General features: G+C 40.6%; 1 protein-coding gene across 1 annotated transcript; it reads left to right on the forward strand.

Annotated features, from left to right (window-relative positions):
* The first annotated feature begins 1080 nt into the window (after positions 1 to 1080).
* LOC117484450 (aminopeptidase N-like) lies at positions 1081 to 26293 on the forward strand. The gene is made up of 21 exons (XM_034132923.1): positions 1081 to 1421; positions 2980 to 3271; positions 3571 to 3713; positions 4165 to 4301; positions 4994 to 5120; positions 5805 to 5959; positions 7438 to 7551; positions 7651 to 7794; positions 7978 to 8043; positions 9423 to 9488; positions 9607 to 9779; positions 10240 to 10319; positions 11138 to 11274; positions 11389 to 11444; positions 12115 to 12262; positions 12358 to 12449; positions 16985 to 17092; positions 17215 to 17382; positions 18012 to 18152; positions 23101 to 23182; positions 25619 to 26293. Exons 1-21 carry the CDS (start codon positions 1121 to 1123, stop codon positions 25787 to 25789), a joined length of 2901 nt encoding a protein of 966 aa, XP_033988814.1. The 5' UTR covers positions 1081 to 1120; the 3' UTR covers positions 25790 to 26293.
* The last annotated feature ends 804 nt before the right edge of the window (positions 26294 to 27097 follow it).

Consider the following 27097-nt stretch of genomic DNA (forward strand, 5'->3'; position numbering starts at 1 on the left):
ATTCCCCTTACTGTCGATTGATTTGACAGTGATATCTCCACTACTCATCAACTCAAAAACACCAGATTACTGTATCCTTGTTAATTAAATGACGGTTTTAGTGTGTGTACAATGCTTTTGTCACGTTTTCCCCTTCAATTCTGAGAAACAAGTCGTTTTCTATGAATTTTGGATGGCCGAAGACATTACATTACCCACAATCCTCTGTAGCAACCATAGACTGTATACAAAATTATTCCGAGTGTGCTTGCTTTTCTCTTTGAAAGTCATCACATAACGGCATTGTAATACACGTTTCGGCTGCATTAAATATTAAATATCTGCCGTAGTTAACTCTATTTATAGAGCCCTGATGACAAGACTTCTAGACAAACAGGAACTGCCGCCAAAACTGAAAACTTGACGTGGATCTTAAGCAATTAAACAATATCTTACATTTCTTTTCACACAATACGTCTCCTTGCAGTATCAACACTAATTCGGCTGACTTTTATATTTGATCCAATTGGTAGATAGGCTGTATTTACGCCATAACGGTGCACAGCTGATAGAAAGGGACACCTACTGGTTAAAGCACGTTATTGCATTTTATTATTTTCGTACCCAAATCTTTTAAAAACAGGGCTACAACGAGCGGATACAGATTACATCCGTTTTATAGGTATGGCCCTACAATATATATTATTCAAATATAGTATGATAGGTCCACTTTAAAATTAAAATAACTGATACATCATTTAATCAAAGCAACAGTTTTCTTTCAAGCGTCTGAGTCTGATAAACGCTGAACATCTCAGTGTGCTTTTTGGATGCAATGGCAGAGCTTCCTCAAAACTGAATATTTTAGAAAACTAGAACTTCCTCTGATGAACTTTTCCAAACCTTGGTTTTATTTCTTTCATGTTCAAAAAGTTAAATTATTGTAAAAAAATTGTAGTTTTCAGTGTGAAGACTCCTGACGGAGCCAGCGCTTCACCAGGTGAGGTCGGCATTTACAATGGCACTGTTAATGTATCACCTTCTGGACGAATGGGAGGGGAGATGCTTGGCCACATAAAGACGTTCACCTTCCAGCCTCCATGCACTGTCTGACTGTGGGGCTCCAACACAGGCACACAACATGGGGAAAGGTTTCTTTCTTAGTAAACCTCTTGGGGTAGTGTGTATGATCCTCGGGGCAGGAGCCGTGGCCACCATCATAGCTCTGTCTGTTGTCTACTCACAAGAAAAGGCAAAGAATGATAATCAGGTCTTGCCAACGGATGGAGGAACAACAACTAAACCCCCTGCCACGACTGCTGCCCCGTCCAATGAGCCTTGGGACAAGTATCGGCTGCCCAAGAGCCTGGTGCCGCAGCAGTACAACGTCACCCTGTGGCCACGGCTGCTGACTGACCCCACTGGACTCTACATCTTCACTGGTGAGGCTCTCTGCAGCACATGACACACAATGCCTTTTACTATTTAAGAATTTGGTGTGTAAATTGTTTGATAATTCTACGCTTTATGGTCTTTTCAAAGATAACAAAACATTTATATTGGGGGATCATTTTAGAACATTAAAAATGAAAAAATATTTAAATAATCAATCATTTTAAGTAGGGGCGTCCAAAAATGTTTCACTGAGGGCCACAAACAGAAAAAAACTCTAATCGTTGGGCTTCATAAGTTAAGTTATAAGTTAGCTAAATTATTCAAATGTAGGTTGATTATTTTTGATAATTGAAAATGCTTTAAGAAAAAAAAAAACCTACATCACAGCTCTCCATTAACAGAGTTTCATTTATTTTCTCGCAAAAAGTGTTGCAGCTCGTCCCTTAAAACAGAAGCCTCAGAGTGATTATAATAAGGGGAGATATGAAGGGTATATTTCAAGCTGGTTACGTCAATAAGTTATGGCATTGCATGCACTAAGATTTGTTTGAAAGTGTTTTTTACTTTAATTAACTGAATTTATTTTAAAATGTGGCTTATTAACGCATACATACTTATTCTGTGTAATATATGTTTACATATATATTTAAGAAGTACAATATAAGACAAGCACGAGTTTCATGTGTGGGCCATATTCCACTATACTTTCAGAATTTGCTGAGGGCCAATTAAAAATGGACCACAGGCCTCAGTATGGCCCCTGTCCGCAGTTTGGACACCCCTGATTTAAAGCTTGGATGCAGATTTGTAACTGCCACAATCTGTCAGAAAACCTTAATCTTTGAGCTATTGGGTTGGAAAGTGCTGATTACAGTTTAAAGGGGACCTATCATGCAAAATGCACTTTTTGATGTCTTTTATACATAAATGTGTCCCCAGTGTGCCAGGAGACTCACAAAGTGTCAGAAAATACAACCCTCTCTCTTTTCCTCCTTACCCACATCTCTAAAAACGGGAGAACAACGGAGCTGATCCAGATTTGCGTCCGATATGACGTAATATCGGAAATGTGGGCTGGCTTTACACCCACGGCACTATCAGAAGCGTCAGTGTATCAGAAACAATGCACGACGTGTTTTGGACGTAATATGGTCTGTGTTTACATTAGCAAGCATCGCTAACACTCAGAGCTAACCTCTGGAGAGAGTATGTGTAAATAAAAAAAAGAACTCACCTTGTAGTAAACCCGCAAGAGAAAAGCGTTTGAGCTCCATACTGTTTCAGAAATAATCCCTGATGTGGTTTGGAACATGATGGCATTTAATCACGGCAGCATTTAGCTGTATCTCGTAGAATTCTGAGCAGGCATTAGCTCCCCCTCCTCTTTTTTTTCTTTCTTCAAGCTAAGGACCCCGAACCTGCAGTTCTCTAACAGGGCTGAAACAGAGGGATATGAAGGATGTCTAAAATGCATGATCTGTTTTGTATTTTGAGCAAAACACATCATAGACATGTTTTTTATATATTTTTATATATCTGAGACCCATAATATATGCCTAAAAATTGCATAATAGGAGACCTTTAAGTTACTTCATGTTGTTTCAGGTGAGACCACAGTGGAGTTCAAATGCGTTGAGGACACAGACCTGATTCTTATCCACTCCAATAAGCTGAACTACACTGACTCAGCGAGCCTCACCTCAGTCGACAGCGGGGTCAAAGCCCCCTCCATCAAGTCTTTCTTCCTCCAGAGTGAGACTCAGTACCTGGTCCTTCAGCTCGATGGTAAACTGGTTAAGGACCACATGTACCAACTCTCCACTAAATTTACCGGAGAGCTGGCTGACGACCTGGGGGGCTTCTACAGGAGCGAGTACTACGAGGACGGAGTGAAAAAGTACGTCTATGTAGTGTCAGATGACGTGCTTTGAGACAATACCTAGCTAAAGTTTGGGAACATTAACAAGCCTGCAATGACAAACATTGAATGTTACAAATACGTTTTCATGCAATACATTTGTTTGCCTTACAGACACGTAAAAAAACTCAAACGTTGACTTTAATTACATTTATTATGTCAACAGATTTCACATACTGTATTAGGTTAGTTGAAAGAAATAATATTATGTTTAAATAAAAAATGTTAGGTTCAACTTAATACTATTGCTAATAACTAACCTAATAATTTGTCGGCAGGGTTGTTGCCACAACTCAGATGCAGCCCACAGACGCCAGGAAGGCTTTCCCCTGTTTTGACGAGCCAGCTATGAAAGCTGTGTTCCACATCACGCTGATCCACGACATCGGAACAGTCGCCTTGTCTAATGGCAAGCAAAAAGGTAAGTTGCTCTTCACTGAGAATTAGATTTTCACAAAAATACAGTGGAATATATGAGGAGGACACTGCTGGTCGAACAAGTGAATGTTTAGTGTGATATAAAGCTCCTTCCATCACATGGTTTGGATCTACTCAACTTGACTCAGCCTGCCTCAGAGTTTCATTTCCTACGGATGAAAGTGTAGGTGGGATGATCAGCTGTTAGCTGGAGCAATGCCGCTTTAAACTTGAAACCATTTAGTTTTACATCTGGTTCTCTGAAGGTGGGTGAATGCGCTCACTGTTGCCAGTAGCTTGCTACTTAAAGGAATGCTGGGTTTGTGCAGGATGTCCCTGTGGACAGCACGGTGTGTTAAAGTGACATCATTTAATAACCACAAAATATATCATTCAAAAGCATTAAGAGACAATGCAATAAACATATTCTATTCAATATTATTGATCTTTTACAGAAACAAGCAGTGTCGTTATTGAGAGTCAAAATGTGCAGAAGACAGCTTTCAGTCCAACTGAGAAAATGTCCACGTACCTGCTGGCCTTCATTGTCAGTGACTTTGCTCAGATCAATAACACCATTGATGATGTGCTGGTAAGTGTATAAAAACTAAATAATAATATGTTGTGTGTCTTTAGTGATTGCAGCTTCTAGCTCCATGATAGCTGTAAGAGTGCACGCCACCATGGGGTCTTTTTGATTAAAATATAGTGGAGGGCACTGAAGTCATAGGAATCTTTAAATTATACACGCTATGAAATAGCTTTGTTCACTTTTGTGCCTAAATATATGTAGAAGAGCCAATTTCATCAATCAGGACACGTGCTAATTGATAAATGATAATTAATACAAATAGTGTTAAGGTGTTATCTTCTCAAGTGAAGATATAACTAAGATATATTGTGTATATTTTTTCTAAAATAAGCTGTCTTTCTCAAGCTAGCATTACTTTTTAGGCAACAGTTAAAGAAAAACAGTTTGGAGGGAGACACATACATAGATAGATAGAGAGATGGAGAGAGAGATGGAGAGAGAGATGGAGAGAGATAGAGAGAGAGAGAGAGATAGATAGATAGATAGATAGATAGATAGATAGATAGATAGATAGATAGATAGATAGATAGATAGATAGATAGATAGATAGATAGATAGATAGATAGATAGATAGATAGGTAGATAGATAGATAGATAGATAGATAGATAGATAGATAGGTAGATAGATAGATAGAAAAAAGGGTTTTATGTGTTTTATTTAATGTTTAAGATAAGATGTGCTTTTTGTTTAGATCCGTATCTTTGCCAGAAAGCCTGCTATTGATGCTGGGCAAGGAGAGTACGCCCTCAACAAGACTGGATCCATCCTTAAATTCTTTGAGGGCTATTACAATTCCAAATACCCTCTACCAAAGTCTGGTGAGTCCACCACACATGATGCAATGCTTCATTTCAATATCCTCCTTTTGGCATGTATCTTTGTTAAATGTATTCTTGTTGCATAAGTACTTCCCTTTTTTTGCGCAACATGTAATAAGTACATACAAAACAGCTACATTAAACATGTAGCTGTTTCACTCCCCTTCGTGGTAAGTAGGTCTTGCCATCATGTTTACTGCCATCCTGTGTGCTTTTATGATCAACCCCAAAAAGATCTCTTTTTAGTGTTAGACATTGACCTCCACCTTAAGTGAAACAGCTGTGTCAGTCGTTCTGAACCCATATAAAACATGCTCGTCCTTCATCTCTCCTCTTGTCTATTGATGGAACACTTATCTGTTCATCACGGGGATGTGTGTGCTGTCTGTGTTTATGACATGGCTTTGGGAGCGGCATCTGAGAAGATCACGACAGAATCAATTATTAATTTTAATTGTTATAGAGTGTTTCATGACAGTTGTAATCCATCATCACCTCTTCATTGGCCCGCTAAAATCTGTGCAACCCTGGTTTTGTTAAATTGTTTTAATTTCTATTTCTAGGCCACCCTCTCTCCAGATTACATATTTTAACAAAGGTGCAGATAGAAACGACTTTGTCAACTTATAAAAACATAGTAACTCCACATGTAATGGACCACAAATCATTTATTTTCCAATGCAGATCAGATAGCCCTACCAGACTTCAATGCTGGAGCCATGGAGAACTGGGGTCTGATCACCTACAGAGAGACGGCTCTGCTCTACGACGAGTCTTTCTCCTCCAACTCCAACAAGGAGAGGATTGCTACCATCATCGCTCATGAACTGGCCCACATGGTTAGGTTTCAATACTACAATTTAACAATGTAATACTAAATGTCGTATTTGTACAATTTAAAATGTTGTATGAGCAGCAAAGCTTTAACCAGCGGTGAAAGAAGTATTCAGATGCTTTACTTGAGTAAAAGTACCAACACATTATTGTCAAAATACTTAATTATAAGTAAAAGTCCTGCATTATAAATCTTACGAAAGCAAAAGTACTTAAAGGGGACCTATCATGCAAAATGCACTTTTGTACGTCTTTTATACATGAATATGTGTCCCCGGTGTTCCAGGGAACTCACCAAGTGTCAGAAAACACAACCCTCTCTATTTTCCTCCATACCCAAATCTCTAAAAAAGGGGCTGCAACGGATCTGATCAAAACTGATCCAGATTTGAACACTGTGCTGACGTCAGGACGGTGGCGCTACGGCTATTGGGCCAACTCCACCAATCAGGAGGAGACAGCCACGGCCATTGCCGTTCGAAAGCGCTGGAGACGCTGTAGTACATATGCCAGGCCTGTAGATGGTGCTGTTCTCACTGAATCAACCCTTGCAAAAACAGAGCTAGAAATTGTCAAATTGAGCAAAATGAGGCATGGCTAAAATGCATGATCTGTTTGGTATTTTGAAAAAAAAAAAGTATAAATATGCCTTATATAGGTATGGTCCTACACTATATTATTCAAATATAGCATGATAGGTCCACTTTAAATAAGTATAAAAGGTCAAATAAATAATTGGAAGTAAAATTGCCTTTATGTGTGTATATAATTATATTTATATATGAGACATTTCTACAAAATATTGTTGCATCAAGTAGCATTTCACTAAGTTCTAAATATTTAAATAATTTGACTTTTTTATCTTAATAACAAATGTATCTCTGGTTCTCTGTGCACCATGCAGACCTGCCTGTCTAAATGTATGTTCAAAGTCATTATAGTAATCACTTTTTTTACTTCTGCTTGTCACGTGATTCGCTTTACAGTGGTTACATTTACTCAAGGTTGATACTTAAGTACAACTTTGAGGTACTTGTACATGTACTATACCTGAGTATTCTCACTTAATTTGACTTCATACTTCTTCACTACATTTCAGAAGACAATATTGTATTTTTTATTGATCTGAAATGGACCATTACGCATATTGAATACTTTTGGAACTTTTATAATAATTTGATGCCAATACTTTTGTTCTTACTTAAGTAACATTTTGAATTAATGACTTTTACTTGTAACAAAGTACTTTTAAATGTATTATTGCTACTGTTATTTAAGTCCAAAATCTCAGCACTTCTTCCACCACTGACGCTTTATTCAGTTTGGGAACTAATTTAATAATAACAAATATATTTAGAAAGATTGTGCATGACCTTGAAAGAGAAGCGTAGTGGTACTCTCAGGGCTGCAGATCTGAAGCGCTGCTGTCTGGGTTATTTGTTGTATTTCACTTTTGGTCCTGTGCTCTGTGCTCTCCCTTCAGTGGTTTGGTAATCTGGTGACCCTGAGGTGGTGGAATGACTTGTGGCTGAATGAAGGGTTTGCATCCTATGTTGAGTACCTGGGAGCTGACAACGTTGAACCCGATTGGAACATAGTAAGGATTTCCCCCTCATGGCCTCAGCAATAAGAGCAGTGTAGGATGATGGTGACATTGATCGAAGGAGTCTGTTTTTTCTTATTTGTCTCATAATAGAAAGACCTCATCGTGCTCAATGACGTCCACAGGGTGTTTGCTGTTGATGCCCTGGCCTCTTCTCACCCTCTGTCCTCTAAAGAAGAGGACATTCAGAAACCAGCCCAGATCAGTGAGCTGTTTGATGCCATCTCATACAGCAAGGTGACCTCACACTGTCAGGCCTTAAGAGAAGCAGGACACTTTGCCATCTCTGATCCTAAAATCAATACTCCCAATTACTTTTCTCCCATAATCAGTTTTCTCACAAATATGCCATATCATTTGCTACAAAGTCCCTCAAAGTCTGGTCTTAATAAAGTTTTAAAAGTGTTTTCACATCCCCAGGGAGCATCTGTTCTGCGGATGTTGTCGGATTTCCTAACTGAAGGAGTCTTTACACAGGGACTCACGGTAAGAACTTCATAAAGATCTTATAGTCTCCATTTATTTGGCAAAGTTAAGAATGTGGCAATGAAAAACTGAAACGTTGACTTAAATAAATGTATTATGAAAAACACTTACACATTAAAGCTGCAAGCAGCGATAAACAGGCCTTCGCAAGTCAACGCACGTTGGGGTATTTCAAGGATCCCTGCATGCGCAGCACTGAATCGCCATCGTCACTAACCAATCCGTAACATTAACCCACATTTTTCTGTGCATGTGCACAAATAAGCTACTTCCTGCCACCACTTTCGTTTTGCAGTTAACTAACATCCTCCCTGTTAACGCGTGTGCCAAGTTCTGTGTGTTTACATGCATTGCTAAGTAAAATAAGTATGTTAAGCTTTTTTAGGGGGCTCTCGCCCCCTTCCCACAGCAAAACACAACAACCCTATCAGTTAACTAAGTGCCGAATTTCGTAGGAGTAGCCTACATGCGTCGCTAAACCCAAAATAAGTATGTTGAAGTATTTTAGGGGGCGCAATAGAGCCACCTTGCCACACCAAAACACAACAACCATATCAGTTAACTAAGATCATCGCTGTTAATGTGTTTGCCAAGTTTCGTGCTTGTACATGCATCACTTAGCCCAAAATAAGTACTGTTGATCCTGTTGATGGCGAACAATGCGTAGCCATGGCGTTCTACAACACCGCACAAGCCTCAGCGTTTGGAAAGGTGAATGTCTTGATATTAAGCTGGCCAAATATGAAGGTGATCTGATTAACCTGCTGAGAGCTGTAAGCCAAAGTCTAGCAACATTAACTTCAATTGGTCACAAGGGGGCGCTATGACTATGATTGAAAATTGGCCTATAGATGTCTTCATGTGAAGTTTTGAAAGGTTTTGAAAGGTTTTGACAATATAGAGGCGAGTTACAGCATTTCTTTGCTCATGGCGAAGGATCGTAATTTGCCGCACTGCCACAGCCAAGCCGTTACACCCAGACACACCACTTTCACGCGCACAATATACTTTCTCGTTCGCACAAGATACTTTCTTATGGTTAGACACATCGAACTGCCCGATTATTACGCCATATTATTAGTTTTATGAAGAAGATGTCCGGTCGCCAGGGCGTGTGTGTGTATGTTTGTGTGTGTGTGTGTGTGTGTGTGTGTGTGTGTGTGTGTGTGTGTGTGTGTGTGTGTGTGTGTGTGTGTGTGTGTGTGTGTGTGTGTGTGTGTGTGTGTGTGTGTGTGTGTGTGTGTGTGTGTGTGTGTGTGTGTGTGTGCGTGTGTGTATGTTTGTGTGTGTGTCTGTGTGCGTACAGGTCCCCTGCTTTACTCTGAAACCTTCACCTCTAAAGAAGTAGTGTGTATGTGTTTTCTCTGTCCCCCCTGCAGAGCTACCTGAATACGTTTGCCTTTGGGAATGCAGTCTACACAGACCTGTGGGAACATCTGCAGATGGCATGTTATTTAATATAGATTCTTAAGATTTTAATGTTTAATGTTAATCATGATCTCCAGTACATACCATACTGTTGGCTGTTACATCATTTGTTTTCTTATTTTTCTGCTTCCAAAGGCTGTTAATAATACTGGCACCCAACTTCCTGACTCTGTCAATAACATCATGAACACCTGGGTGCTGCAGATGGGCTTCCCTGTGGTTACCATAGATACCCAGACTGGGGGCATATCCCAGAAGCACTTCCTCTTGGATCCAGACTCTACGGTCACTGTTGAATCTCCCTTCAAGTGAGTACACTTCCTTTCTTAAATCCACTCCGTAAACCCCCAAATTAGTTACCAAAACTTTAAACCCTTTCACATTTAACACACTGCAGTTCATTTAAAAAATAAATAAATAGAAATAGGCAATTTGTATTTTTTACTCAAATTACTAATGACCAACAACCATCTGTCCAAAATCAAATATACACTGATATTTGATTTTGCCCAAACTCTGCTTATCACTAACAACCCATCTAAACGTGTCATATTGATATTTATTTAATTATATATTAATTCCTGCTTAAAATACTTCTACCTTATGCCACTGCTTTCATATTACTTCAAATTCCAGTATTTTAATAAAAAGCAACTAAACAACTCATTCATCTATACATTTCATGGCAGGTCATGGCAGGCAATCAAAGAAAGCAACAACGAATAAACTGTGTGTAGATGTAATATTAAAGTTGTTTTTATCCTACAGCTATGAATGGATTGTTCCAATCAAGTGGATGAAGACTGGAGTCATCCATCCAACCATCCAATGGCTGAAGGCCAAATCAGGTAGGAATGCACAAATACACACAATAACATGGAGATTATTTTCTGACCAATGAAATTAATTCTTACTGACAGTTCGAGGAGATAACACATTTAATAGAAACATTAAACGAAGCACCAGACCAATCATAGGGGGATAAAAACACTGCACCCTAAGTAGAATAACAACGCACACAGAAGCTAGAAGACTATTGGTCATTCATGAGCTTAATACGTTACAATAATACTTTATTGTCAGATCAAGTCTGACATTTTTCTTGCATCACAGCAGCTCTATTTGCAACATCAAACAAGGACAAATATTAAGACATGCTGGGATTCAGTTCTGTATTTCATTTGAGCATTGACTGGTCACAATGTTTGTATATGTTTTTTTGCTCCCCCTCCAGACTCAAGTCACTGAAGTGAGGCAGGCCAATTGAGTTGATATTAAAATAAATTCCGTATTCCGTCAAAAAAACCTCATTTGAGTCCCTCTCTATTTCCCTCTTAGATCTGAATGTATGGGGTGGAGGTCGCACTAGTTCAGGACAAGGCAGATATTGTATATTTTAGGCATTTGACCAAACAATCATTGCCATACTTCTGGTGAGATGGCTTCATCGTTGCATGGTTCTGCCTCAGAAAGCATAGATTGACCTTCAAAGTATTGCATATTTTGTTAGAAAGCTCCAACATCAGACACTGCTTGCTTCATTGACCGAGTTTGCAGAAAACACAAACATTGACAAAGTTATAAGAACATATTGATGAAATATTGTATATTTTTGGTCTTGTGTATAACTATAATGAAGAACTCTGACGTTCGTCTTCTTCTGTAGACACAGTTAATGAAATGAAAACATCAGGGCCATCAGATTGGGTGCTGGCCAACCTCAATGTGCTGGGCTACTACAGAGTCAACTATGACCAAGGCAACTGGGACCGCCTCCTCAATGCTCTGAGGACCAATCACAGTGTATGTTTGAGCATCTTGGAGTAATGGATCTCTGGTCCTCTAATCCTGATGATGAGGCTGTTTGATCTGAGTGGTTGTGGTATAGTGACACGGTTGTTGCTCTTTTTCTCAAAGAGTATTCCAGGGATCAACAGAGCTCAGTTGGTGGATGATGCCTTCAACCTGGCCAGGTAATTCCTGCTAATACTGTGTCATATGACAACAGGATCATCTGGATTACTGAAATGTGGAAAACAATGAAGTGAAGCCAAAATACTTTTAAAGATTGTCCAGAAATTATAACATCCATCAAGAGTGTTTAACCCTTGTGTCGTCTTCCTATCAACGTCTGTCCTCCGGTTTGACCATTTATAAACAATCATCCAAACCTGTGTTACACCTTAGAGAGAAACTTTATTCCTACGTATTACCACAAGTTTTACTCTTCTGTTTGAAATGTATGGTCAATAGACCTCATTTACACAAATCAAACCAACTTTCTGTTAAAAGGGAAGAAAGGTTGGATAATGTTACCAAATTAAACCCAGAAGACTACATATGCTATACTAAACCCAAAACCTAATGAAAGTGATCAAGATTGTTTTCTCATGGAAAAAACGTGTATACAAACAAATATGTAATTTTTCTGGCAGAAACATAAAATAAACCTTTATCCTGATTTTAAAACATTTTGGAACGGGTCAGATTTGACCCGATGGACAACAGGAAAAACCGTTCTGCAATTATATTACTATTACAGTAGCATGACAAACATATTCCGACTCATTACCTGCAGTACATTTTATGAAATATTTTGTCATATTTTTAAACACTTTTCCTTTTTATCTCGTAACCCCAAAGAGCAAAGATAATCCCTACAGTACTGGCCCTCGAAACCACCAAGTACCTGACACTGGAGAGGGACTATGTGCCCTGGAAGTCGGCCCTGAACAACCTGGACTTCTTCTACCTCATGTTTGACCGCAGCGAGGTTTATGGGTCCATGCAGGTGAGCCAAAACTAATTAAAAGAGACGAAACAAATATAAATTCCATGATTGTGGTCTTCATGGAATCTTCCTAAATGTATTTTGCTTGATTTTAGAATTACCTCATGAAACAGATCACCCCTCTGTTTACTTACTATAAGAACATGACTGGCAACTGGAGCACAATACCTGCTGGACACATGGACCAGTGAGTACACACACTTTTTGCTTTTCCAAGATCATATTTTTTATGGGAGCCAATAACAACATATGAGTTAAACATTGAAGAACAGTATTACACTTTATTTACCAGTTATCTACCTTAACTAGGGATAGGTATCGAGAACCGGTACTAAGTCAGTACTGGCAAACGGTGCTGCTATCAGTATATGAATTACACTACTTCCTTACTTTAAACAATTCTGGTTGGTTGGGAACCCTCATCCCGTGTGACGTATCCGGTTTGAGTACCACTCTGATTGGCCACTGTGAATGCCACTCGTCATCTCGGGAAGACACTCAGCTAACAGACGATATTAACCATTTTACCTACACGGAACAGAAGTCCAACACCAAGAGTCTAAATCAACATTTAGCAAAACGGGCTAACGGGGCTAATGGCTACTTTAGCACATAACTGGCAAAAGCGATCTTTTCTACGTCATTTTATCTGCACAAACAACATATCATGAAAGCTGAGATTCCACAGATTCCATTGGTATAAGTCTCATCCCTGTACGACCAAAACTCACTGAACTAGCAGCCAGGAAAGAGCAAGAAAACAACTTCACTTTACGTAGCCATGATGATAATTATGTCTGTTTTGTGATCAAAAGTTTTGTTCAAGGGCATAACAACGGTTAATCCAATGTCTCTGTGTAACTTTAAAATGATTACTGATAATCCATCATTACAATTATGAATAATAAACGGATTATAATGTTTAGCCGACCGGAGCTTCCGGTTTAGGAGGTGCGCACGCAGCGTCTCGTTTTAACTGAATAATGGTCATGTTTACATGGATTTATGAACTGCCCCTATTACCGCCCCCCTTCCAGAGACACACTGTCAAACACACTCAGACCTGCTTGGTATGACATTGAAAAAGTTACATTAAATAATAAATACAAATAAATTACAATAAAATGACTGTTGTTTAATCTTTACATCTTGTAATCATGTCTATAATTTTGAGCACCAAATTATTGAAAAGTATCAATAAGAGTATCGAAAAATACCGGTATTGATAAGCAGTATCGGTATCGGTATCGATAAAATCCTAACGATACCCATCCCTAACCTTAACTGTGGTTAATGCCTCTCCCTGTCTTCACATATCAAATGAAACAGGATTGCGTGTACTTCATGTCTAAATCAAATGTTAGATTACTATTGATTACTTAAATGAAACCAGAATAATACCTTAACTATATTAACAGTAATAGATCTTGGACTCACTTCACCAAGGCAGCTGAATGTGCAGATTCTTTTTGACCCTTTTTGGGAACTTTAAGGTGTGGCACAGGTTACAATGGTACAGTCTACACTTGAGATCATCGACAGGACCTTTTTACTCTGTAAAAGCTAATTGTGCTAGTAGTAATTGCTTTACTTTGAAAAAGTATTTTCTCCTTTAAATGTTTCATCAGAATGATTTTGATTCTGCAATTTGACATAATTTAACTAAATATTACATTTGAGAAACCACATGTTTTCCTTTCAAACTTTTGTAGAAACATTTTTATGTAACGTATTTTTTGTGTGAGATTTGTAAAAGCAGTGCATGTAGAGGTGTGCTTTGGCCAGTCACTGCTCAGCTGTAAACTTTAACTTGCTAGCATTACCACTGTCTAGTGTTTGCTTTCAATAGTCAATGTTAACATGAATTAAAAAAAAATCAATCCAAAACTATTCCTGCAGAGGTGAACACTCTAATAATAAATAATAATAATACATGTATTTTATGTACTTTACAAGTGTCACACTTAACAAAAAACAGTCACACAAAGAAGAGACAGTTCTCTGGGAAAAGCAAGTGTGAAGAGGTTGGTTTTGAGGGCTTGTTTGAAAGATGATGGGGTACTGGACTATCTGATGGGGGCATCAGGGTGCAGCAGAGAAGACCCTGTCCAGAGGCCTGTACTACGAAGCCGGATTTTCCTAACCTGGATATGTTTGAGTTAGCCGGTTGGCCCAATCCAAAACATACGCGCTCTCGCTAAACTGTACTACGACGCTGGTTATCAAGTGGATCGCTCAAGCCAGCCGTGTCCTATCTAGTTAGGTGCGCGTTCACATGAAAGGGGTGGTATTTGGAGCATTCGACCAATCACAAACATGGACAAGCGTACTGACAGCGCAGCGTCAAACTTCCTGAATGAAAAGTGACCTTTAATATTAGTCAAATATGAAGAAGTTAAACTTTAAACATCCATGACTTAAACACTTTATCCAGGATAAAAGCCACATAGCTGCACCTGCAAGGTGAATACAGCTGGTAACAGAAAAAGTGTTTGAATGCGTACATTAACAGGTTTATGAAATCACTGCCCCGTCCAAGACACGAGTGGATCTGACTTTAATTACATTTGACTCGAGTGTTTCGTCAACTTAATGTGTTGCTTAAAATAATACTTCTGCATACAGTATGTGACACTGTGAGTGTTGCACGGCCAGATACGGCTCAGCTGACTCAGATAAGGAAATATATGATACATTATGATGTGATATGATATGAATGATAATGGGACACATCGACGTCTGCACTCACAGTGCCGCAGACTGTACGTAATGTTACTCTGATCCGGTTACTTATGTCGTGGCAGATATTTAAGTAAGCTTTCTTAACGCTAATGTTATAATAGTCAGATTGCTCTGAAGATGGGAGGTGATATTCTATTAATTTTCACGTTCACACAGTCAGTTGATTTTGACCGGCCGTCTTTCCTGCAACGGCAGTTTTTCTGTATTTCCTCTATCCTGTAATATGAATTGATAACTTTAAACTCCGCACACGGAGCTCTGATTGGTCAGCAGGCGGTGCTTTCACTGAGTTGATCTCTTATCCTGGAACCTAACCTCCTCCCGAGGAGGTTAGCCGCTCAGCATAAGTTACCATGGAGATCTAGCCCGCTAAAAAGAGAACCAGCGTCGTAGGACCGGAAAGCCAGAGTTTTCCCTGAAGTCAGCCGGCTAAGCGAAAATCCGGCTTCGTAGTACAGGCCTCAGGTCCTGCTGGATTTTAAGGGGATTTCTGTTTTTTAATGAGCAATGTGGCTCAAATAATGTCAACTGAATTAGGGCCATGCCAAACAGGCAGTTATAGGGGGCAACAGGGGCAACTGCCCCCGTAACGCTGACCTGAGACCCCCCTCCATAAGAAAAGTTTATAATATTCCATTTATTGGCTAAAGCGCTGGCATGATAGGCAGAACTAATATAACTCAGCATTCTAGTCGGACCCTTTAGAGCGGTAAACCACCACTGGCCGGCTGAAGCGCACAGGGAAAACAACAACAACAACAACACGTGTCATCTCAGACCAGAGGCTGCTCACTTTTTACTTTAAGTAAGACTCAAGACTAGAAACCAGAGAAACAGCAGGATGTTGTTACTGTCATGTGGAAGAAGAGAAACCTCAGCCTGGCTGCAGAGACCCTCAGAGACCCTCAGAGACCCTGGGCTGCAGAGACCCTGGCTGGAGAGACCGCGGGCTGCAGAGACCCCGGGCTGCAGAGACCCAGGGCTGCAGAGACCCTCAGAGACCCCGGGATGTAGAGACCCTCAGAGACCCCTGGCTGCAGAGACCCTGGCTGCAGAGACCCCGGGCTGCAGAGACCCCAGGCTGCAGAGACCCCGGGCTGCAGAGACCCTGGGCTGCAGAGACCCTCAGAGACCCCGGGATGTAGAGACCCTGGGCTGCAGAGACCCAGGGCTGCAGAGACCCTCAGAGACCCCGGGATGTAGAGACCCTCAGAGACCCCTGGCTGCAGAGACCCTGGCTGCAGAGACCCCGGGCTGCAGAGACCCTCAGAAACCCCTGGATGCAGAGACCCTGGGCTGCAGAGACCCTGGGCTGCAGAGACCCTCAGAAACCCCTGGATGCAGAGACCCCGGGCTGCAGAGACCCTGGGCTGCAGAGACCCTCAGAAACCCCTGGATGCAGAGACCCCGGGCTGCAGAGACCCTGGGCTGCAGAGACCCTCAGAAACCCCTGGATGCAGAGACCCCGGGCTGCAGAGACCCTGGGCTGCAGAGACCCCAGGCTGCAGAGACCCCGGGCTGCAGACACCCTGGGCTGCAGAGACCCTGCAGAGACCCTCAGAAACCCCTGGATGCAGAGACCCCAGGCTGCAGAGACCCCGGGCTGCAGAGACCCCGGGCTGCAGAGACCCTGGGCTGCAGAGACCCTCAGAAACCCCTGGATGCAGAAACCCCTGGATGCAGAGACCCCGGGCTGCAGAGACCCCGGGCTGCAGAGACCCTGGGCTGCAGAGACCCTCAGAAACCCCTGGATGCAGAGACCCCGGGCTGGGCTTGGTCTAGGTGCAAACAGATGCTTCTCAGGTTATCCTTCCCAAGATAAAACCGTTTTGGATCCATATAGAACAAAGCACTAATAATAGAGACCACCAGAGCTACGGTTCATTTGGTTCTCTCTGGGAGCTGCACCTGGTTCATCCTCCTTCCTTTGTCCGCATGCGTACTGTTCATGTATTACCTTCCCTTCTATCCTTTCTCCAGGTATAATCAGGTGAATGCTATCAGCATGGCCTGTAGAACAGGCTTAGAGGAATGCACAACTCTGACCAAGACATGGTTCAAACAATGGATGGACACTAATATAAACCAGTGAGTAAATAAAGTGTAACCTGTAATCTTTCCACTCTCTCAATTCCTAAGTGACTAAAGTGCAACCATCTGTCTTTCATCTATGGTATTGGACTGAATTCAAAAATGTTATATTTCTTTAGGATCCACCCCAACCTGCGGTCCACTGTGTACTGCAACGCCATTGCAGCAGGTGGCGCTAAAGAGTGGGAGTTTGCCTGGTCAGAGTTTCAGAAAGCCACCATCGCTAGTGAAGCTGAAAAACTGCGCTCAGCTCTGTCCTGCAGCAAGCAGCCCTGGCTGCTCAACAGGTCTGTAACTGGGATAACAACCAGAAGGGGGGGGGGGGGGGGCGGGAACTACGTACATTTACTTAAGTGCTGTACTTAAGTACAATTTTGAGATACTTGTACTTTACTTGAGTATTTCCATTTGATGCTACTTTTTGCTACTCCACTACAGTTCAGAGGTGAATGGTGTACTTTTACTTCACTACATTTATTTAATACCTTTAGTTACTTTACAGATGTGGATGAATGATGTGAAATCTAATCAAGTGTTAAATCAGACTTTAGTTCCACCTGGAGTAAATTCACAAGCTACCCTGCAGTATACAAAGTCATTCAAACTAGCTGCACCTTTACCAGCTTTGAGAACACTTTCATGATCAATCATTATAAAACATATCATATATATTATTCTGAAATGGACCAATCTGCACAATCACTACTTTTACTTTTGGCACTTTAACTATATTTTGATGATAATACTTTTGTAACATTTTGATTGCAGGACTTTTACTTGTAACACTCTGGTACTTTTACTTTTGATCATGTACAATATCTGAGTACTTCTCCCACCTCTGAATACACCTGCAGATAACTGACAGTCAGCCTACTGACCACACAGTGTTCTCATTGGTCTGCTTGTATCCTTTCAGATACCTGGAGTACACTCTGAATTCTACACTGATCAGAAAGCAGGATGCCACCTCCACCATTGTCAACATCGCCAGCAATGTGGCGGGTCAGAGTCTGGCGTGGGACTTTGTCCGAGCTCGATGGACATACATCTTCAATGAGTGAGGACAACACAGCACAACACTCTCAGTTACTGACACCCAGGGTTACTTTAAAAATGTAATCCGTTACAACAACTAGTTACATGTCAAAAATATCCAAATATAAAATCTGATTACTTCCAGTTACTTTTGGATTACCTCAATATCAAATGCAATGCAAATAAAAACAAAATAAAAATAAATAACATTAAGATGTTTTTACTGAAGTCTATGTATCAATGTAACCTTAGAAAAGAAGAAACTAAGAAACTTCATATCAAAAATGTAGAAACAGTTATAGCTTACAAATACTGTTTAAGCTTCATACATTAATCAAGAGGATAGACTGTGTTTTTATTTAACAAATCAGGTGTCCACTTACCAGAGGTGTGGACTCACCAATTTGATGACTTTGGACTCGACTTGACAAAATCACAAAACACTTGCGACTCGACTTGGACTTGAACACCAATGACTCGGGACTTGACTTGGACTTGAGCCTTCTGACTTGAGGTGACTTGATAATTTAATTCAGAGGTCTCCAACACGCCGATCGCGAGATGCCGCTTGAAGAGCAGACTCCCGTCGGGGAGAGCAGAATCTCCAGCCGTTTCTACTCTTGCTGAGAATCCTTGCAGGCAGGGGCGGGACTTTATTTTGCTGAGCCACCATGCGGCCAATCATATGTGAGGACACACTAGGATCATACCATTATGTGAAAGAAGGGTGGGGGGCAGACGCTCCAAAGACAGCAGGTGTAGTGGTACAGGCCAGCTACACAGAACGACGGGGAGACAGATTTAAATGCAAGCGCGTCGGAAAAAGTCAAGAAATGAGCGAAAACGGAAAAAAGAAGCAGCATCTGGCTGCATTTCAATGATATTGGAGAAAGCAAAGCTGAGTGCAGGATTTGTAAAATGAAAATAACCTTCAGAGCAGGGTTTTGTTTTGGTAACCACTCAGGATTTATTGCCAGAGGTGGGAGAAGTTCAGATCTTGTACTTGAGTAAAAGTACCAGAGTGTAGGAATACTCGGTTACAATAAAAGATCCTGCATTCAAAATGTTACTCAAGTAAAAGTACAAAAGTATTAGCATCAAAATACAGTTAAAGTACCACCTGCAGAGGGATCTAGATTCAGGTGTTCTTTTCCCCAGAGACGCCTCGCTGCACATTATCCCTTGCATAAAGATAGATTGTGGGTCCCTTATAACATGTTGTACACAGTGGAAATAAACATTCTGGTCACCTCAACATCAGGGATCTTATACATTAAACTCCTTCTGAATCAAACCGTCACGGTAGCCTTACCTTACTGATCCCTCTTACAATAGAAGAAAACACGTTACTTTACCAGCAGAGAGAAAATAGATTATTACAGTATTAAGGCAAGGAAAGGCAAGGCAAGGCAAGGCAAGGCAAGTTTTATATTAATGTGACTAATAAAGAGCAGTTTAATTATTAAGTATTATTCTGTTGATGGGTGTCATTACATTTGGTGAAAAGCACATAATGACTTGTTTAAGACTCGTTTTGTCAAAGTTTAGGACTTGGACTTGACTTGAACTTTCCCATCCTGACTTGAGACTTGACTTGGACTTGAGCGCAAAGACTTGAGACTTGACTCGGACTTGAGTGCAAAGACTTGAGACTTGACTCGGACTTGCAAAACAATGACTTGGTCCCACCTCTGCCACTTACTGCATACAAAATACATGTATTTAAAATAAAGAATCATTAAAGCAGCCTAAATATAAACCATAAAGAAAATTCATTCAGGACGTCTAAATATAATATATCCATCTTTTTTTTCAAAAGGTATTGTAACTGTGTCATCCTGCTAGTAATATACAGTATGTAAATGTAACAGTGATCAGATAACTTTTTTATTTTTTATAATTGTAATCAAACACAGTTACCTTGTTTTTTTATCCTGATAACGTCATCTCTTGTTAGAAAAATATCACTCGACAGACACCGGCTTAAGAATCAATAATCAGGTTCTAATTTATTCTTGCAAGAAGGAGCAGAGTTAAATCACATACAGAAATATGGTTCAACTCACACACATGAGGTATGCTGCTCAAAGGAAAAGAAAATCACATCAAGATTATAAAGTCCCAGTATAGTCCCATACATAGTCGTAAATCGGTTTGGCGTCAGATGGAAATAGACGGCAGTTGAACCTGCGCATGCAGGTTTTCTCTTTATGATACTCGGATGTTGCTCTTTGCCCCCCAGAGGGTGAGAAGACAAGTGTGAGTGTCTTCTTTTCTGTGGGTAAACACATGAATCAGGCCTTGGCTCCTCCAGTCTCGACAGGAGCAGCTGCAAGCTCATATATGGTTCCAACAGCGTAAGATAATAGTGGCACACAGTATTAAGCCGTATTTTTCCCAACATCTCGTTACATGTAATCAGTAACTCCCAAAGTCTGCTGACACCACTGCATCATAAGAAAAGGTGTGAGGCTATTCTATAACTCCGTTTCTCAAACTGAATCAAGTCTGTGAAAAAGGTTTGTCATAGTGCAGATACATGGTGTGTTAGGAAAACTTCTCCTGGCCTATGTTTTATCACATGTCAAACTAAAGCACAGTCACATAAAGAACACTAATTCTCACATTGTCACATACTGTAGATAGGCAGTTTTACGTCATGTTTGTTATCATGACATATTTTATTGTCTGAGCTTTTTCCGAGTTACTCAAACTGCTTCAGAAGACCTTTGGTCCTCATAAACCCGGCAGGCTTCAGAGCCCACAGGTGCTGAGCTGAGTCTCACTGAACAAAGCTCATAATTCAATGTTTTCTAGGTAGAAGAACACGTGCAACCAACAATTAATTTTGGTTGTAGAAAATGCATTATCAGATGTTTCAAAGAGCCTCACAGTCAGTCTTCTAGCATCTGTAAATAAAACATATTTACAGGTATGAGATACATTTATTTAGTCTTTTTTATTATTCTCAGGCAGCTGTTTGGGTCTGACCCAGTGGCGTAACTATCGACGGTGCAGCCGGTGCAACGCACCGGGGCCCAGAGCCGGCCAGGGGCCCATGTAAAAAAAAAAAAAAAAGTATATATATCTTTTTATTTTTGGGGCATTGACACGCGGTTCACGCAGTCTTCAAAGTAACCAACTAACCTAAATGAATTTGTAATTTGTCTGTCCAATGACCTTGCTCCCTTTCATGTCATGTGATACCTTGCCTGACGAGTGAACCGTTTAATCAACCTGTACTGTACTGTAGCTAGCAGCAGCAAGTTCGGCAGCATTATAACAAATGTAATAGCTTGCATTTATAATGTACAGCAAACCAAAGCACAAGAGCGGCGCTCAAAAGAGAAAGGACAAGAGAGAACAAGGAGATGTAACAGCTAAACTGGTGTCATACATCGTCCTCGAAATCGAGCGCTAACGTTAGCAATGTTGACGTGCAGCGGCAGCCGGAGCCGGAGGCTAACGATAGCTCACCTGCCTCACCACCATCATTGCCATCTAGCTCCACAAGTTTAGCTGTATCCGTGGCCGTGGCTGTGCAACCTTCTTCTCCAGCCAGCCAGGAGGAGAGGCTGGATTTGGCTGTGCCCGGTGGTGGTCCAACAGTTCCCCCAAGGCTGTCAGGCTGTGGTGGTTTGAGGCCAGGGCAGGCTGTGGTTGATAGCCTACATGTGGCGCTTCTGAGTGGTTGTGTATGTTCGTCATAGGCGGCGCCAGGGGGGCGCTGAAGCTCCCCCTAGGATAGCCATAGCACCCCCCAAGCACCCCCAATAAATGTATGTGTCTTTTTTTATTTTTACGCGTGAAAATCATAATTTGAAAAATTATTGATTAGAAAATAATATGCCACAGTACAGAACAAGTACTTCTGGGTCTCTGTGTTTCATTCAAGCTCGGCTCTGTGTGTGTGTGTGGCAGGCGCGCATTTAGTGTGATTAAGCGAGCGAGAGAGAGAGAGCGCACCGGTGCCAGAGACCGTGTTGTTAGCATCTGTTTAGCTAGCTGCACTAACAGATATAAGGAGCTGTTTCTACAACAAGGTGAAGGGAATGTCCTCTCCTGTCAGACTGAGGGACTCAGGTGAACTTAAACGACTCTCTGAGTGTTTAGATAGATAACTTTAGTCTAAGTTATCTCAGTGGGTTTCAAACGGTTTGGTCACCATTTATGTATACAATTATTTCCGAGGCACACCTTCATATGATCATTATAGTTATAAAACAATAAGAGAATAAATGAAAAACAGTTATGAAATACTATATGACAGTAAAACAAGAATACAGTTTAAAAGGGGAGTGATTTGTAAAATATCCATAAAGAAAAAAATATATCTTTCCGGGAGAGCATGCCCCTGGACCCCCCTAGAGGATATTAGGTCCACCCCCCACTTGTAAAAATAGCACTTTACCTATGCTTACACCTATATGCCGTGAGCTGATTATCGAGCCTTCATTGTAACAAGTGTATATATGCTGTGTATTTGCGTGTGGGGAGTGTTGCATTAGAAAATTCCACTGTAGCGCCCGGTACATTAAGGGAAAACCCTACATGTTTGAGCACCCTGTGAAACGTCAAGCTACCCCGCCGCCACTGATGTCCGTGCGTGTGTGAGCGCATCAGTGTGCGCTTATGTTTGGGGCGATGGGGGGGGGGCCCAAAACAATATTTGCACCGGGGCCAATCACAACCTTGTTACGCCACTGGTCTGACCTGTAGAAATATGAACATTTTATTATTCACTGGAAATACTTAAGTTTCATTTTGTGCTCTTCAGTACGTAAAAACGACTAAATCCAAGTCTATCTTGGGAGTAGCCCACAGTGTACCTGGTTCTTCACGGACTGTAAGGGAGCAAACTGAACTCTGAACAGTTTAGAAATGTGAACCTGTTGCGAATTTGTTCTAAAACTGTATGCAATTTACATCAAAACGGAGCTGATAGGTCTTGCCTTTGTTTTCATTCACAGGTATGGAGGTGGATCATTCTCCTTCTCTAACCTGATCAATGGAGTCACCAAGCGTTTCTCTACTGAATACGAGCTGCAACAGGTTAGATATTGTAGAACATTTTGTGTCAGCCTGTCCTCCTACAAAAAACGACCATATAGGCCGATTGTTCAAGCCCTTATTACGACCCAGAGACACGTTTTAAAGTGTATGTTGTTTCTTACACGACCACTAGAGGTGCTCTAGTGGTTGTGTAAGAAACAACATGCTTGATTGCAAACGCTCCGGAGGGACGTTTATTCACAAATAACCCTCTCTGGAAAATCCTAAATTGTGGAATAGTTTGGCCATTAAAATGCTTTTTGATTCGATTTCTAGCGAGAAGTGTATATTGTACTCTTAGAATCCACGTCCAGTCGATGTGTAGGATCTATAGTTTGATAGATATTACAAAGATAATTTGAGGTCTCGCCAGGATAACGTGTATATGCGGCAGCTTCCATGTAAAGTTAGCGTGGGTGAAAACTGTTTTTCCGGTCTCGAAGTTTTCATAATAAAACCGGATGTATTCCCCTCACTGTCAAATGATTACACAGTGATATCTGCATTACTCATCCACTAAAAAACATCAGTTTATCCTTGTTAATTACACAATTTGATTAGTTTAAATTGTGTACAATGCTTTTGTGTTTTTAACCTTCGATTCGGAGAAACAAATAGTTTTTTCGGAGTTTAGACACTACACTACCCAGAATCCCCAGCTATCGTTTGGGACTACAACATCCGCCTTGCTTTACAAACCCCGTGATTAGTCCTCAAGCCCTGTGATTGGATGTTGGAGTGGCAGTGCGACAAGGTTACGCCGAGCGTCAACAGCTCTTTGAAATGGAATGGAACCACGACAGACTATCCAAAACTGGAATTGGACGGGTCCAGCCCAGCCCCCCCCCCAGAACTATACATGCTGGCTATTGTGTGTTTCACAACATGTTCTATGGCACGTCTCTACTGGGAATTGTAGTTTTATAAGACGTTTTCGTATTTCCCACAATTAGAAGTTGCCAGTATTAAACTGTGTACACCCTGGAGGTTTAGGGGATACGAAACACATTGGTGTTATCAAATTTAAAACATATAATTAATAAATGGGTGAAAATTGCTTGTGTCCATAATGGGCAGCATTAATATACCCACATGACATTTATTATGAAAACGTCGAGACCGGAAATACTGTTTTCAACCCGTAACTTTACATGGAAGCTACCGCATACCTCAAATCATCTTCGTAATATCTATCAAACTATAGATCTTACATATCGACTGGACGTGGATTCTACAATATACACTTCTCGCTATAAATCTAATCAAAAAGCGTTTTAATGGCCAAACTATCCTACAATTTAGGATTTTCCAGAGAGGGTTATTTGTGAATAAACGACCATCTGTAACGTTAGCATTCAACGGGAGCACTAGAGGGCGAAAACTTTAAAACGTAATTATAGGACGTATTAAGCGCTTGAACAAACGACATATTTGGTCGTAATAAGGGCTTGAACAATCGGCCCATTTGGTCGTATGAGTTGGAGGACTTGTTGTTTTGTGTACATAGTAGACAATTGTTTAAATGTCCAAACTTGTCAGGGCTGCGTTCACAAAATTAAAACACAAACCGTCTAGAAATTGTAAACTAAATTCATGTGTTGGAAACGTAATTTGATTATTTGCCACACAGTCAGCTGCTCAATGCGATGATGTGCTGTGGATGAAGCAAAATGGTTACATTTGACTTATTTAACATTTAACCAGTTAGCTAGCTAGCTTGCTTTTTCATTGTGTGTTCATGCTACACTGATTACATGAAACAAGCCCAACAGCTGGTAGCCACATGCAGCGATGCGTCTAAACTCTAACTAAATTGTCTAGTCTTAAGGGACCTGTATCCAATGCTTAAGTGAAATGACTTTACTTTATGGGTTGTTTAATGCAAGTCCAAGTCAGTTTCATTCAAACCCATATTTGAATTTCTCGTGATAAAATGATGTGCATAGAGCTTGAGATTTAAGGGTTTTTTCTTTGCCGAGCCATTCCAAAACTAAAAAGTATTTATAGCCAAGGGAATAGATTAAAAGTAATGTCCTTATTTTCCTATCAGTTGCAATGTTTTAACTCAGTGGTTCCCAAACTTTTTCAGTCGGGTAATTGGAAATATTCTCAAGTCCCGCGAACCCGGTTCCCAACTAGATTGGTTGCATTAATTTTATTTAGCTGTACAGACATTACCTTTTCTCTGCTAATAGTAATAAGACACAATTATGTAACTATACGTTTACATGTTATCGAAAACTGAGCATTTCTCCATCTAAATATAATGCCTTTTGGCCAGGTGTTTGGACCGATTGCTTGTGTTACGCGAAAAACACTAATGGCAGGATGGATTAGGGACTTCTAACCCCCGATTTTTTACGAGCCCTGTGCTGTTATCCATGGCTTTCACCTCTCCAAACAACACACTCACTATGTTTCTTTTCATTGTTTCAGCTAAAGCAGTTCAAGGCAGATAACTCTGAGGTGGGTTTCGGCTCTGGGACGCTGGCATTGGATCAGTCCATTGAGAGAACCATCAGCAACATAAAATGGATCACAGAGAACAAGCAGAATGTTATGAATTGGTTCAAGGCTGAATTAAAGCTTTATGAGGCCTCGTCCTAGCTCTTTACTTCAGTACTTCATTAAAGTTAAACATGCTCTTGGTCCAGCCAAATAAAACTTGCATGGAGGAGAAAGAGATCTCACACAATTTAAATTTAAAGTATTTTACTCTGACGAGTACGTTTGGTTCAGAATTATTTTTACTTACATGATATGATCATCTTTAAAAAGAATGGAACGGAAAATATTATTAATTTGGAATAAAACATTTGTTATTCTTAGAAAGTAGAACTTCTTAAGTAATTTAAGTTAGATAGAGGGCCAAAGAGCACTTTTTTTTTACAGCAGTTTTAATAAGAATATAATGAAATAACAATATTAAGAGTTTATGTAATTATTTTGTTCATGCTTTCAAAGCCTTTTATTGTGATTAAAGATTGTTTTATTTAACTTGAGATGTCAAAATATGTGTTTGGTTGTCACGACATAGTAATAATCATTTTTGATATACGATTAACAAAATCAATATGTTGTATATCTACATTAAACATGATTAAAACATGACTCTTTAGTCTGCATCATATTTTTTTAACTCTTTGTCACGCTCACAGGTACAGATTAGAACCCAGTAGCACGACACAGATACAACCAGTGTTCAGAATGTTTGTTTTTTTCAGGTCAGGGACAGGCAGGGTCAAAACCAGGAAATCCAGCAGTCAGGCAAACAAATCCGATCAGGAGGCAGGCAGGAAACTTGAGGTCCAATATCAGGCAGGGTCAAAACCGGGCAGGACAGATAACTAGGCAAAATATATTTGAAACGCTGGAGAGCTTGGCAAAACACACAAGACAATCTGGCAGAGGACAAGTGGGAGTGAGGTGGTATATATACTGTGGAGTAATGAGGGAATGAGTAGCAGGTGAGGGGAAGGGCTGGGGAGACCAGGTGAGGGGAGTGAGCTGATTGTAAGAGCCTGGAGGAAGGCGGGATCTGAAATGACAGGAAAGTTATGATGTGCAAAAACAACTATAAATGTGTCGAACCAGTAGAGCACGCTCGTGAACTATTAGTGCCGGGGAAACTGTGGCGTGCATAATTGCTTCGCATTTGCGCATAAGATGAGGCCCCATGCGCAAGATGAGGCCCTACGCACTGCGCGTGTTCTGCGTGTCGGTAGGGGAGGCCCTGAGTAAGGGCCTTAAAGATGAAAGAATAATGACATGGCTCCCTTCTGAGAGAGCGGATTAGTGTAAGGTCAGCAGGAATTTCTTAAAATTATTAGTATTGATTAGTGACATGTATTCAATTTTAAAATGCTATGAGAAAAAAGAATTTCTTTTGAAAATTAAAGAATTTCTTTCTTTTAT

Source organism: Trematomus bernacchii, unplaced genomic scaffold, assembly GCF_902827165.1.
Source record: "Trematomus bernacchii unplaced genomic scaffold, fTreBer1.1, whole genome shotgun sequence".
In the NCBI taxonomy this organism is placed as follows: domain Eukaryota; kingdom Metazoa; phylum Chordata; class Actinopteri; order Perciformes; family Nototheniidae; genus Trematomus; species Trematomus bernacchii.